The following is a 15,251-nucleotide window of genomic DNA, read 5'->3' on the forward strand; positions in this document are numbered from 1 at the left end:
AATATATTATATTTATAAAAAAATATTGTTTATCTTCATGAAGATAAATTGTATTTCACTGATGGGCTGGGTTGTAAAAATGAAAAAAAAAAAAACATTCAGTAACAATCAGAATGAATGGTTGTTCAGATAGAAAAATCAGGTAAAATAGAATTATTGAATCAATTATTCAATAATATTATTTTGATTTATATTGAAATCAAAATAGTATTAGGAAGAATTAATTCAAAATATTACTGGTCCCTAGGTCCTCCTAGTAGTTACTTTATCTAACTTTTTGAATTAATAAATGTTAGTTTTTAGGATAAACAATAATACAAGCTCAAATTTCATCATGTCTTCTTGTCTAATTTGTTATAGGGAATATAATTGGCCTTATTTCAAAATATAATATAAAAATTTAGGACATATTTAGGCTATTTCATTTTATGACCCTACACAGCATGAAAATCCAGATTCTGTTTACAATATTGCAAAAAAGTAATATCATTATTATCATAATTGTTTTTTTTAACTACATTAAGCAAACTCTACTTCTAAGAAGATGAAATCTCCTTCCTCAATAGGGCCTATATAAATTTAATTTCTTAATGTGTATAATGTATATAAACATCTAGCCATATCAAAATTGCACAAAATTTCTTTATCTAATTATTATATACAAAAGTTAGTAGAAATAAAAAATTTATCTTGAACAATAAAGCATATACAAAAACAATAAATACATTAAGTAATAACATAAAATAATGATTTAACTATAGTTGCTTTAATACATGTGCAATAATGGTAAAATGGGCTTTCACATTTCAACAATGGCAAAGAAAACACAAAATAACAGAGTAAAAAAAAAATTTGTAACAAGACATAAAAATAGAATATGAAATGTAAAACATATGTGGACGGAAACTTATTTCAACACAAAAGCTATTGAACAAGCAAAAAAAGAATAACAGATAAAACAGTCATGTACAGACCATGAGCGAAGACAATTTCTGATGCTGAAGATGTGAAAAGGTCTTCTACACCAGAGAAAGTGCCATTTGGTTTTACTGGTGGAGGTCCAAGTCTTAAAATATGTGAAAACAGGGAAAACATGTCCACCGTCCTAAGTTCCCCCATGGAGTGGTTTCTTTTAAATAAGGGACCATGTGCGATGAAGTATGGGTGCATAGTTACTGTTTCAGGATCATAACCATGAACTCCATAAGTACCGTTTTCATGAGCTATAAAAAAGATTTTAGTAACAGATATAATTTTACAATTCAGATGTGAACTTATAAACTTATCAGTAAACTAATCTGCACTGATGAAAAATTTTGTAAATAAGCATACTGCCAAATATTCAAACATGGTGGAAAAAATTAAGACACTTCCAACCATAGTCATAAATTAAATAAAGTAGAGGTTATAAAATTGGTATAAATTATAGTCCACCATTAAAACTAATATGTTAGGCCTGTTTTAAGAACCACTTCTCACAGTCTGCAAACTGTATGGAGTATGCACATTATAAGTTTTGGGAGGCAAAATTCCATACAGTTTGCAGGCTGTTAGAAGTGGTTCTTGGAACAGACCTGTTGTTATGACTAATCAGTCTAGCAGATAACAAGAATAGAAAAACAGAAAGTGGAAAATATGATTTTGTTGAGATTGTCATTCAATACACATTTTTCAATATATATTAAAAAATATATATATTCAATAGAAAGTCATACATTCAAAAATTTGTAATTGTGTCGTTTTAAATTATTTTCTTAAGGAAGCAAAATAGAAAAAAAAATGGAATTTTCTGGAGAGTTATCAAAACTGTTAAAGATCCACTTTCTTTACCGTAATTTGAAAACTATTGTAAAATATAACAAATAAAAATAATAAGCAGAGATCTAGTTCCCGTATAACACCACCCATAATAATAAAGTACATGCATTAATCTATTTTATGTAGACTACATGAATTAATCATCAATGCTTAATTATTTATACCCACCATGTTTGTTTTTTATTTCCCAATCAATGGTGCTATAGATATCTTGAAAGGCATACTGGGGTTCAGCTACAGCTAAGATAGGAGGAGTTCTTTCACAGAATTTAATATGCAGGTGTTCAGGTATTTCAGACTTAAGGTATACTTTGAAATTTTTACTTTTTGATGCTTCATTCATTAATAATTTATAAATTTCAGAAACTGTTTGTCCTGAAAAAAATATATATGATTAGTTTCTACTATAAACGATGAAGATTGTTTATTATATTTAAGTAAAAAAGTAAATGTTAACACCTCAATTAAAGTTTAATTATCATATAAAAAATATAATTAAACCATGATTTAACTTAAACACAAAGATAATACATTTCAATAATTTTTTAAAAAGAAGATAATACATTTCAATAATTTTTTAAAAAGTTAATTTCTTTTTTAACCAGAATATTTAAATGATTTTTTTTTTAACCAAAGAAAGTTTATATTAAATTAAATAAGTAGATCAATTATAGTGTTCCTTATTTTATTGAAGATATTTACCTGGTTTTGGATAAATTTGGCAAACAGGGGAAGTTCCATACATATCAGCCTTTTCACCTACTGATTGTCGAAGATCTATTATCCGATCACGTGTGACTGCTTCCATACCATGGTCACTGAGAAATATGATGTTTACATCTGAAAGATTGTTGTTTGCCAGACTATCAAGAATATATTTAGTTATGTTGTCGGTTCTGCGTATTTGTTCGAGTACCTCAGGTGAACCTGGCCCAAAAGCATGGCTCTCTGAATCTGGTTCCTCAAAATACATCATTACAAGGTTTGCTGGTGTTTCAGGGTGTACAAACCACTTAAGAGCTGTAGTCACACGATGATCCCAAGGTACAGAGGAATTATATTTAACCATAAATGTTGCATTAGTACCATTGTAAGCGAAGTTGGATCCAGGCCACATCATAACTCCACTGTGGCGGCCTTTACCAGCCAGTTCATTCAGTGTCTGAAACAAAAGTAAAAATATCGATAATTAAGAAATTTAAAAGGAATTTTAAAATTTCAATACCTCATTTTTTTTAGTAATATAAAGCTCATAAAGCAATATAATATAAAATAAATTGCTTTTGGTTATTGGCTACCTATCAACTATTTAATCCCAAGGTTTATGACCACCTATTATTATCCAAAACAATTTATTTCTCTGATTAGTGATCCAACAATTTTTAAGGAAAACCTAGAAAGTTTAAAAATAATAACCAAAAGTTGTTCATTTTAAGAAATATGGCTAGTTCTCCTAAGCAAGATATAGAGAAGGCCGTCCTCACTCTTCGATTCTACCTGTTATCCCACTCTTCCACAGTTTGCCATTCTCTAACATGCCAAAGTATAGATGTGTCATTACTATATAAACCACAAGAGTTTGTTATTATATTTTTTTACAAAGTTAAAAAAAAAAAACCATTTAGGACAAAAAATTAAGCTGAACAAAACTAGATTAAAAATAAATCTGGATCATAAGCTTTCATTAATCACATTATGACGATTAACTTAACCCAAAAATATTTCAGATAATCAAACAGCCTTCAGAATACTATCAAGAAAATTCAAAAGATAATGCCTGGCTCAACACATTTGTGAGTAAGAAAAAGGAAATAAAACAAATCAAGACAAAATTGTCTAGCTAATGGGTCAAAGAATCAAAAGATTAAAGTTACATACTTCAACAATGTTTTATAATATTCAAAATTGTAATAATTTTGAATATTACTTATATATAATTTTAAAAAATACTTTTAATATAATTGTAAAAATGAAAAAAATTCTAAATCATAAGAGATATTTATCTTATCTTAAAGAGTAGTATGAGTAGTTGCATCTTATCTTATATACATAGCGGCTATTGTGGTTAAACAAAGAATAATGGAGTAACATAAACTATGATGATTACTTAGTTATTTCAAATCATGTGTTGCAACAAGAATGCAATTTACAATAAACTCCGTTTCTCCAAAGGAACTACTTAAACATCCTTGGAATACAAATTAACATATTATTACTAAATATGCTAACAGCAGTGTGAAATAGATGATTTTGCAATTCTCAACTTACGTTGTCTGTATGTTCATGACTATAATTTTTTAAAGATAATGCTGGAAACAGTTTTAAAATATAACAATTGTTAATTAGGACTCCTAAAAAAATTTCCAATGTAGATGTGTTTTTCAGATCATAGACTGAAATACAGAGCATACCATTTTCATCATAGTTGTAACTATAGTAGCTCCTCAGCTAAATTAAAGTTATTCAGAAATATTTGTATAGGAACACTTTAAAAAGGTATTTCATATGGGTTAATTATTTTATAAAATTAAAACATAGGCCAGTGATATACATTGTATTGGGGTATAGATTTTTTAAACTGTTTTGAAATAAGAATTCAATAATTAAGTTAGTATTATTAACAGAGCAAATATAAAAAATAACTGTAATTTTCCCTGGATCCCTGGTAATTTTACTGGAATTTTTAATAATTCCTGTAATTTTCAAGTTGGCTCCTTAGAGGCAATTTGAACTCTAACAAAAAAGGGATTTAGAACAGTCATAGCAGCCATTTGATTATGTACTTTATTTTTAAACTGTAAAAATGTAACAGTCATATTACTAGTACATATTAGAATATGTACCCACTATAGCAAACAGTTACTAATAAGCAGTACCCCCAGGGTCAGTGTGTTCCCCATTGATATTACTAAAATCAATTTTTGGTTAAAAAAAATAATAATAATAAAGTCAAACAAAATAATGTATACAAACCCATATAGGTATGATGTTTTCATTATAATGGAAGAGTTCATAAGAATATTTTAGAAGTTTGTTGTTTTTCTGATCAAATACATTACTGCCAAGAACACCATGTACTTCAGCATACAATCCTGTAGCTATACTAAAATGATTGACAAATGTTTGTGTAGGAAAAACATTCAACAGGCATTTTGCATAGGAGGAATTATTCTTCAATGAGTTGAGATTAGGAGTTATATTTAAATCAAGGTAATCATATCGGAACCCATCATAAGAAATCACAAGAAGCTTATCATGATGGATAAAACACGATATAAATAAAAAAAAGCTAAAGAAAATTAAAATAAATAGGTGATTCATTTTGAAAAGAAATAAATTCAAAATATTATAGGTATCACAGCCCTTTTGAAAGACTTAATAGTTGTGATATAATCTACATCAGATTTGGTGGATTGAAGACAGCCACAAGGTAAAGTTTGTTTTAGTAATTAAAAAAAATTCGCCGTGTCTGGAAAACAATGTATAACTACTCTGAAAGACGTCTTCAACGCTGGACGCCGACAGCTGAACTGAACTGAACTGAAGAGTTTGCAACCTCTGGGATTGTTATCAGTATTATCAGCTGCTGGGTGCAGTTTCTCTGTTTGTAAATATACCTTCTGTCTGATCAGCATTTACTCTGTTTAGTGGCTTCTTATTGATAGCTATCTCATATCAACTGTTTCATGGGCTAATTGATACTTTTCTATTTTTGAACTTGAAGGGATTCAACTCTTTTATGTCTACTGATAATCTTTAATTTGTAAAACTGTCACAGTCAATTATTTATCAATGTGTTCCTGTTTTACTATTAGTAAAAACTGCATGGCTCTGAAATGGGTACTTGCTTTGGTTATTTTAAAAAGAAGTTTAAAGTCAAAAGGTTTGTTAATATTTTTTACAATTACTTTTGATGTATGTTCTGTTTAAGTGTATAAATAAATGATTTTTTTCAGGCAAGTTAATATTCACCGGTGCTTCTATTTTCATGAAAAAGACAAGGTTGAGGTAATATATTCAAAATGTTTTATTTGTAAAAAAATCTAGAAGTAGATTCGAATTTGACATCTAATACTTATTATTTAATTTTATAGTTTGAACTCCTAGTTGATGGGGATCTTAATACCTCTGTAAGTTTAATTTTTGACAATTTATTTAATGAAACTTGTAATTTAATGTTTACATCATTAGGCTTCTATAATTTTCAGTTTGAATGTATTCCTGAAACACCAGATGTGTGGTGTACTGATAGGTAAGCTTAGCCTTTTTTTCTTTCTGTAAAATATTATAATTTCATTCATTTTTAAGTTTTAATGACTATAAGCTGTTATTTTTTCCTAATGCTGCATTGGCAGAGCAACTAATGCTTTATTATCAAAGCAATTTAAAGTAAGTACATTAGATATCCTGTTTAGTAGTCTTCATTATTTTGAAATGTTGTACCTATGATTTTCAACAGAAAACCATTCATATAATGTTGTATGCATTGGATTTATATCTGATTCTGCCTATATTTATTTTGCATTGGTTCCTCAAAACAATTCTTTTTATTAGCATTCTGATTAAAATAGGATGGCAATTAGTCGGTAACCAAATGGATATGATACAATTAGCTTAAATCTAGAATTAAGTACTTCAAATATAATTAAATTAATTCAATAATTGATCTTACTTATCGCAATCTCATCTTAAAGTAGGTTTGTTCCAACAGTATTACCATCAGAAAACAGGACCATGCAGAGTATAGGTCTTATGCTCCAACAATTTTGGTACTAATAATCAAATTGTCGGACCAGCACCTAGACCTAATTAAGAATCATTTCTGATGCTCAAAACAGTCCATGGGTCAGAGCAATTATTGGGAATCAGAGACATGTGCAAACACCTTAGTGTTTTCTCTCATTCATACATCTTTTCCACCTCCAATGGAGTGGGGATACTATTTATGGGGTGAAGTGTGTTAGGTTAGATAAAAATCAAAAGGAATAATCTAGAAAAATAGATATCCTTCTCTATTCTTCACTTAACAATCCAACAATAGAGAAAGAAGTCAGATTGTAGCTCTGAATTCTGTACTAGATAACATTCAAGAATCCACAGTACATCAATCTTTTATTTGGTATTATCTATTTCAGGATTCATCATTGGAACAATCCATATGTTTTTTCCTTTTCTCTCTTGTTTTGATAGAAGTATGATATTTAACATAGCTCATAAAAGTGTTGTTTCATATATTTATTTATTTTTACATGATTGGTCTCATAGAATGAATATTTTTGATTGTATTTCAAAAACTAAGAGACAATTTTTGATTTTTTGGAACTAATGGCTTATGATTGAAGAACTGTATCGTGGGAAGTAATAGTCACACAGAGTCCATTTTGGTTTCAAATTGTAGCAAATTTTTATTGACTTTAAAAACAAAACTACCTTCAAGCTATTCCATAAGTTACCTAGCTTTAGAGTTAATTTTAGTAACAATTGGAAAAAATGCAAGGATTTTGTATTTATTACATATTTGTATTTATTATTAGAACAATTAATATAGTTCTAATTTCAGCAAAATAAAACATGATATCATAAAAACAACTTTTTAAAAAAAGTTGTTTGTGAGTTATAGTCATGATAGAGACACATAGTAAGTTAATGTATGCTTTTATGGGTTTAGTTGTTGGTCTTCATTAGAGTGGTGAGAGCAGTAGATTTGGTACAAGGGAAACCAATCGAACTTCTCACATTTAAAGAAGTCTTACATTGGTTTGGGGTGCACTCCAGAGAGAAAAAACATGGTAATTTTTCTCCCTTGATTGCACCCCAAAACAACTTCTTGACTACATCTGTAATCAACAATTTCTCCACCATTAATAATATGTATAATTAATAATAAAGATACTTCATTCACTTGACCCTTAAAATATTTTTCATCTTCTAATCCATCTAAAGATTATTCATTAAAAGATGTATTAAAGAACACTGTATAACCTTCCTTTTAGAAACAAAGAAAATATGAAATTTACATAGTATTAAAATATATCCTATTTTAGGGACAGATTGTAGGACATTGGTTGGCCAAGCAGCATTGTCACTATTTATTTTTTAAAGTTTAAATTAATCATTGGATATAATAAATAATAAATACAAGATATCACAAAATCTAGTATGGTGCGCTCATCATGCAACTTTCACTTTACTACCCTACTTTCAGCTGAAATTAATCCTTTCAAATAATAGGTAAGTGACAGTAAAAACTGACTATTGTCATAACAATAACAACCATGAAAAGGCATAAATGTCTATTTATAAATTCAGTTTGTATTCGGTGTTTTTTCTGTTGGTTATCAAATTCTTTCATATTTGGTATTTATCCATTATTTATTACTATTAACAATGAAAGATAGTTTATTATTTCAAATAACAATGAAAATAATAATTATTAAAATAAAGAGAAAATAATAACCAATAAACTTGGAAACATGTATAACAATAAAGTAAATAGATCGTAGATGATACTGACTGAGAAATTATTATAATGATTTTTTATGGCTTTTATTTATTACTGATACTAATTTATTATATTATTTCAAATTAATTGTTATCTTATTTTAAAACTTTTTATTCATGTTATTTTAAATCTTGAAATTTTTTGTGTTAACAGATTCCGCTTAAAAGTAAATGGAAGGATGATTCTTCAGAAAATAGCTCTATTTATCAGGATGGAGAGTAAGTATTTTTTATTTGCACTTTTATCAATTTATTGACATTATATTTAAATTTTCATTTTAAACTTTATAAATTCGTTTTATACATACATACATATATGTTGCATTGTTTCTGAGGTTGAGGGACCATTATAGAGCACTTATAAGGACGTAGAATGGCCTCACCAATTTCTCATTTAAGTGAGAATTATCATGTAGCTCAATATAAATAATTTTTTTTTTCAAATGTTGCTCTACTCATTATAAGTATAAGTAGTGGGACTGATTATTTTTTATTTTACCTTGAAATATAATAATGTGTTATTTTTTATCTATTTTTCATTTATGCATGGTTAAATACAAATACTTTCATTTAACAGAACTACTCAATTACTTCCTTTGGATGCACATTCCCTGCTAGCATCAAGAGCCTTGCAAACAAGAAAGATCAGTTGGTCTTCTACCACTCCACCCAGCTCTATCGATCTAGAATGGGAAAATGAAGGTAGGACCTCTAATTACACATATCTGTCTACAACCGAAAATTTGATTTAATGTTTTTGTATAATATTTATTTTTGTGGTGTGCTTAAACTGGAAATGGAATCCATTTTCGTCCATCAACTGTAGATTGTATTTGATAAGTAATGCCAATTTTCTAGCAAAAAGTCATAAAAATCTCTCATAGCTCCTTAAATACTCAACTAATAAACTTTAAATTTGTATAATACTTAAGTATATTAAAATATACCAAATGGCATAAATCAGACTACCTGGTCAATTTGAATTTAGAATAAAAGAAAATATAGTTATAATCATTAAAATAAATTGGAGTGAGTTTTTATCACCTTCAAATGTAGCAAATGTTATCGTTATCGTCAGAAAGAATAAAACTCGTCTTTCCGAGGGTACCAAAACATTTTAACTTGGTCAAAGTTTACGTGATTTATAAAGGCTGATAAAGATCAAGTTGATCTTGGTACAAACAAATCACTCTTTCCGGTCAATGAAAAAATTTCTACTTTTTATTGGAAATTTCTATATTATATAAGGGTTTTGTTTCATTCATTCTCCCTAGAAATTACACTTCATTATAGAGAAATAATAAACACAGTTAAATTATTATAAAAATATTCGTACTAATATAAAATTATGCAGGCCCATAATTAGTGTTCTAATTGCAATCTCCTTACAAATCATTTACAATTTTCCTTATGTATGTACATTTTTCCATCATTTGAAATTATTAAATAAGTAGATAAGGAGTTATTTTTAATTTTAAAAAAAACATAAAATAAAATGATAATAAAAATAAAAAATACATAAAGTAAATAAATATGTAGAGAATAAAATTAACAACAAAATTTCTATAAAAGTCAGCTTTAAAACCTTTATAAATATTTTATTATTTATAATACAATGTCCTTTTGGTACAATATGAATTTGAAGTTGATCAGTTGAGCACCCTCAGAGCTATGAACGATTTTCATGATTTGTGTGCTATTATATACTAGAACTTTCCATCTGTATGAGATGAAAGAAAATGGAATCCATTTTTAGTTTCAGGACCTCAATGTTATCCAAAATTATCATATAAAGTTTTCAAAAGTTTCTGTTTGTAGAACTTTGTTATTTACCTCAAATTTTTTGATATTTTATAGTTCTTACATTTGAATCTATACTGTTGTAGGAGGTGTCAATTCATCCAATATTGCAAGAGTAAGAAGCCAACTCAGTACTAGTTCCAATGCTGAATCTTCTTCAGGTTGTGCTCCTGGTGATAGTCCCACATCTTTAGAATGGGATCCAGGTACTGACGGAGAGACTGAGCAGTTGATTCGTGAAATTGAGCATCTCGCGTCCAAAGCATTAGAAGAAACAGGAGATTGGGGAGACTCTCCAACTGCTACTTGATTGAATTTCCTTTTGTGCTACATACATAAGTATTAGTTGTTTTATGTTCATATTTATGTCCCTTAAGTGAAAGAAATATTAGTAAGATTTATAGTATTGTATTATTAAACTGTAGCAGAGCAGAGGGAAGTTCAGATTGCTGATTTTACGAAATATTACTTTATTTAAAAGTATAGTATTCATGTTTATGTACTATATTGTAAGTATAGTATTTATGTTTAACAAATCCAGTGGGTTCTGTCTTGATATAGTTCTATTTCTCCTGAGTAGGTCAAATTCTGATTCTGACAACCTTTTTTTGACAAAGACTGATTTTTAACTTTTATTTTTTCCTATGACCTCCCACCTGTCATTGATCACTATTGAGACATTTAGTATATTTATATGGTAATTAATAACTATAGGTGAACTAAAACTAATTTATTTTTTTCTTTTACTAATCTACTTCACATCACCCTTTTAGTCCTTCTCAGCGTAGAGGAGGGTTTACTATGACTGCCTCTCCTTACCTAGGCAGGTTCTTGGCTTTTCAGATATTTACTTCTTTTTATGCATAAATGCTTGAGATACTCCATTTATTTATTCTCTAGGATAAAAGACCATGTAACATCAAGGACATAATCCATCATCTTTAAAGGTTCCCTATGGTCTTCCATTCTGATTACGTTCCCAAATCATTTTAATTGGTGGGACTCCTGGAAATCCTTTATTGAGGTGACTTTGAGTTCTTCCTTCCTATTCATCTTCTTGCAGATACATCCTCTTCTTGTTCACTCCAAAATCCTTTGTAGAAATATTCTTTAGCCATAACTTGCCGGCTTGTACATTATTATCTAACTTGGAACACTGTTTTAGAGTACAAGTATACCAACTTGAAGATCTAGTGCTCATTTTTCTGCTTACTTCTCACGCCAATATTACACAATTATATGTAAGTTTCTGTGCTTATTTGATTTGAACTTTCTTGGTCATACTTTACCAGTTCTTTGCATAACTATTTTGAGGGTGGTGAAGTCTATAACTGTTTCTATTTTTCCAAAGTGATTGCTGTGAAACCCTAGGATGCTGCAAGTGAATACCACTTTCTCAAAATATTATAAAAAAAAAAAATTAAAATTAAAAAAACAAATATACAATGCATTCCAGCTTTTACTTAAACCTGTTTTTTCTTACATATTCAACTGGTCTAAGAATAATTGTGCCAGTATTTTTTTTTTTTAGGTCGACAAGAGTTTTCATGAATTTTTTTTAGCCCTGGAAGGGTGCCATTGCAAAAAAAATTTGGAACAGCTACAGATTGAAGTAAGACCTCTCTGTAATTCAAACTGCTCCCTATTTCTCCACAGTCTAATGGATATGTTGGTTAGCACTTAATTATTGCCTTTTTCTATGATACTTTTCCAGGAGTTGCACTGAAATGCCTGTCACTTGCCTGCCGAATGGCACCTTCTTCCTAGTCATGTTCTCTCTGTCTCCACCATACAGTGTCTAAGATAGTATGGGTGTTTCACAGCATTTCAAGCTTGGCCTGAATCATAGGTGCAGTTGAATGCCAATCTCTTAATTCTGAGATGCTGATAAATCAATGTATAGATTGAGTTTTGAGTCGCAGTCTGCCATGACCAGTCCTCTGCTTGCACCTTCCTGTCTCCTGGAAATACTGAAGTGCGTCATAAATAGTGGAGTTAGGTTCTCTTAGCTTTGTATAAATAAGTTTCATTACATCAAATTATAAATTAATGAGATAAATGATTATAATTAACTAATTTGCTATCAGTAACTATGAGTGAGAATATTTAGGAGGTAGGAATTCAGTGAAAAGGCTTAAGGAAATAACCTGACCAAGACCTCTGCTCTTTATAATGTTTACAATGGTATAAATAAAATTATTAGATCAGACTTAAAGTAATGAATGATTGTACGATGTAGAGTTATTTTATTAAAATTTTGCTAGTATAGCTTGTCTCGTGCAAATATATGAACTTTTCACAAACTTGTCTGTGATATTTTATTTAAGCTGGTTGTGATATAAATACAATAAGTAAAACAATATATATTATTTATGCTATTAATGATTGATTATTTAAAAAGTGAAAAAGTCATTTAATATTTTAATTATTTACTTTTTCCCTTCATTGTGCAGCTAAGCATTGGTGTTAATAACTTATTGATGCATTTTATTTAACATATTCCCTTATGTTGTATTTTTGGATGTTCAATTTATAATAAATTAAAAGATATTGTTTATAAATTATCAGTTTTTGATATAAAGTTGATTTGTGTGATAACGGTTTTATATCATTGAATTGTCTATGATAAATGTTGGTTGATGTAGTTATACAATTATAATGAGAAATGCTGTTGAATTTTTCATGCGTATATTGTTCAAAAAGCAATGTTTAACAACACTAATTTTTTAATGTAATATTAATCTTTATATCGAAACACTGTTAAATTGGTATGTTTATAAATAGTGGTTACAAATATTTAATTATTTAGGTCAGAAAGCTATAGCGATTTAAGATTATACTTCCCTATAGGTAGTTGGATTTTTAAGCATTCCATTTACTTTCATTTATTTATGGACTCATTAGACTTTCTTTATTTATTATTTGATTGTTTTTTTTTTGTTTTTTTTTGTGCCTACTAATAAAAATAAAACTTTCTTTATATGTTCTTCACCACGCCACCCATATCTGTTTGACAAAATACCAATGTGAACATAAGCCATCCAGATATGGACAACAAATGTGTTAAATCATTATATAATGTGGTCATTATATATATATGGTATATCATTATATATGTATGTTTTTTGATAATTTTGAATTTTTAGGAAATACTTTTTTAAAAAATCGACCATTTGACACTGGATGACGAATGTGTTAATGAACTTTGTTTTCCAAAGTTTTAAGATTTATTGTACTGTTGTTTGGTAGAACTATTATAATGAATCACAATTTTCATAACTGTGATCTACTAAGTTTTGATAATAGTTTTGATTTCAAGTTCTGAAAATGTGTAACTGCCTTATTAAAATAATGATGCAAAATTCACATATATTTTTTACTATGATGTTATTTTATCAGTATTTTAAATTGTATTATCAGTGCCTTATGTACTGTCTTTGATTTAGGATTCTCTTTTTAATGATAGGATATTTAAAAATAGGAAAAGTATTTTCTAATACTTAAAGTGACATGAATAATTTTCTTCATCTTTTAATCAAAATTATTATCAATTTGAATGAAGTGAAGGGGATAGATATAATTAAGTTTGTGAATTCATTGAAGGCACATTCATTCTCAATCCTCCAGTACAGTATAATGTATTTTCACATGATGAGAAATCCAAGAAAATGATTAACCTTTTTTTATTTATATAATTTACTTTTTTATATTTATTTTGCACATATTTTGTTCATTGTACATAATTACAATGGAATTACATTTATAAATCATAAAACTTTAATATGGTGAATCAAATTAACTTATGACAAATCTTCATTAAATAAGGCATCTATTTATTTAATAGGTATACTATTTAATTGATATAATAATACTTTGTATTATTTTTGATATTCAAGTTTCTTTCCTGAATAATATTACACCCCTTCCTCCACCCAAAAAAACAAAAAAAATTTATCTTGATGAATTTTTAATTAAACTATTATTGCCTGAAAATTGTTTTTACTTTGATTTTGGTTAGTAATTTTTGTTAATTGATGCTCATATATTACAGTGTGCTTCTCTCTTGCATTACTTAGCTATTTCAAATACTGCTGTTAAGTGCACAATTAAATCATAGGCTCTGCTTTATGTATTTTCTTCTTATTTTTTTATCAGAAATGTTGTGTTATCTTTGCCTTATTACTTTCTGTATCAATCAGTCCTATACCAATGTGGTCACTGTCAGAATTCGCTCTTCTTCTCCGGAATACTTATTGACTTTTGCTATATCAGATGATAATGCATCAAAAGAATATTTTTATGATGTTAATATAAAACAAAAAGATATCAATAATACTGACTATTATCCCTGGCGACCAAAGTTCAAAATCTTAACATGACTCTGGTTGTTATGATGATAGATATATAGAATTTACTCATTTTAAGTGAAAATGTTAATATTTTTCCTTGAACTTTTAAGAATGAAATTTTAAACCTAGTTCCTGATAGAAAAATATTTTACTTATATATTCTGTTGAAGTAATGTTTATTTATTATCCATAAGAAAAGATAAATATTCTAAGTAAAATAATATACTATTCTTTCATTTGTTGTAAAAGTTGAAGTTATTTTCTTGCATTTACGTTTTTATATATTTTTTTATTTTAAGTTTATTTATAGTTTTATTTAAGGTTGTCTGTGTTTTATTTATTTATTTTTAAGTTTAAGACAAACATATTCTCACATATCAGACTTCATATCTCTCTATTCTAAACAAAGTTCCAGTTCTTAAGACATAAGTCGTTTTTTTTATAATGATTCCATTTTTACTTTTGTGTTAGCTGTGTTCTCTTACTTTTTGCACTGTTTGCACAAACGCTTGAATGATGTACATTTAGATGATAGGTTTTAGAAAATGCTGAAGGGTGTATTATAATTGTGTTACGTATTAATTCATTTTATTAAATAAGTCCTTATTAGTCTATAAAACATGTAAAGTAAAACCTCAATGAAATAGAGTAAGGTAGTGATAGGGGAAGATGATAAACAAAATTAGTTAATGGTATGTAGATATTATTAGTAACATATAGATATTCAGATCTTCAAAAAAATCAATCATAAATGAAATAAAATAACTTATTATTAATAAATTA

General features: G+C 28.0%; 2 protein-coding genes and 1 long non-coding RNA gene across 8 annotated transcripts in view; 1 reads left to right on the plus strand and 2 right to left on the minus strand.

Annotated features, from left to right (window-relative positions):
• LOC106681289 (ectonucleotide pyrophosphatase/phosphodiesterase family member 5) overlaps positions 1 to 5,338 on the minus strand; it is a 12,235-nt gene extending 6,897 nt beyond the window's left edge. The window contains exons 1-4 of one of the 5 annotated variants that reach the window (XM_014421529.2): positions 4,792 to 5,338; positions 2,521 to 2,980; positions 1,987 to 2,193; positions 975 to 1,223 (exon numbers count right to left, since the gene is read on the minus strand). In XM_014421529.2, coding sequence (XP_014277015.1) covers positions 975 to 1,223; positions 1,987 to 2,193; positions 2,521 to 2,980; positions 4,792 to 5,139 — 1,264 coding nt within the window. In that variant the 5' untranslated portion in view covers positions 5,140 to 5,338. Of the gene's footprint in view, positions 1 to 974; positions 1,224 to 1,986; positions 2,194 to 2,520; positions 2,981 to 3,234; positions 3,254 to 3,302; positions 3,338 to 3,925; positions 3,947 to 4,791 lie in introns of those variants that run through there. The other 4 variants (XM_014421530.3, XM_014421531.2, XM_067050465.1 and 1 more) reach the window with 4 other exon arrangements.
• A 58-nt stretch (positions 5,339 to 5,396) lies between these two features.
• On the plus strand, positions 5,397 to 15,245 carry LOC106681292 (uncharacterized). 2 transcript variants are annotated; one of them, XM_067050466.1, is made up of 8 exons: positions 5,423 to 5,701; positions 5,775 to 5,826; positions 5,913 to 5,948; positions 6,027 to 6,070; positions 6,174 to 6,207; positions 8,474 to 8,538; positions 8,897 to 9,021; positions 10,206 to 15,245. In XM_067050466.1, exons 1-8 carry the CDS (start codon positions 5,655 to 5,657, stop codon positions 10,427 to 10,429), a joined length of 627 nt encoding a protein of 208 aa, XP_066906567.1. In that variant the 5' UTR covers positions 5,423 to 5,654; the 3' UTR covers positions 10,430 to 15,245. The 2 variants fall into 2 exon arrangements, with proteins under 2 accessions (XP_014277021.1, XP_066906567.1); XM_014421535.2 differs by lacking the exons at positions 6,027 to 6,070; positions 6,174 to 6,207 and having other exon boundaries at positions 5,397 to 5,701.
• Positions 10,333 to 15,251, minus strand: part of LOC106681293 (uncharacterized) — a 34,854-nt gene continuing 29,935 nt past the window's right edge. The window contains exon 3 of the long non-coding RNA XR_001343223.2: positions 10,333 to 10,446. This is a non-coding gene — a long non-coding RNA (uncharacterized lncRNA). The remainder of the gene's footprint in view (positions 10,447 to 15,251) is intronic.

Source organism: Halyomorpha halys, unplaced genomic scaffold (assembly GCF_000696795.3).
Source record: "Halyomorpha halys isolate HHAL.00 unplaced genomic scaffold, Hhal_1.1 Scaffold324.1, whole genome shotgun sequence".
Classification (NCBI taxonomy): Eukaryota; Metazoa; Arthropoda; class Insecta; order Hemiptera; family Pentatomidae; genus Halyomorpha; species Halyomorpha halys.

Excerpts from the sequence above, each read along its gene's own strand:
- LOC106681292 (XM_067050466.1), top strand. The coding sequence starts at position 5,655 with ATGGGTACTTGCTTTGGTTATTTTAAAAAGAAGTTTAAAGTCAAAAG. Across the intron at positions 5,827-5,912 it reads ATGAAAAAGACAAGGTTGAG|TTTGAACTCCTAGTTGATGG; the intron begins GTAATATATTCA and ends TTAATTTTATAG. Across the intron at positions 6,208-8,473 it reads TATTATCAAAGCAATTTAAA|ATTCCGCTTAAAAGTAAATG; the intron begins GTAAGTACATTA and ends TTGTGTTAACAG.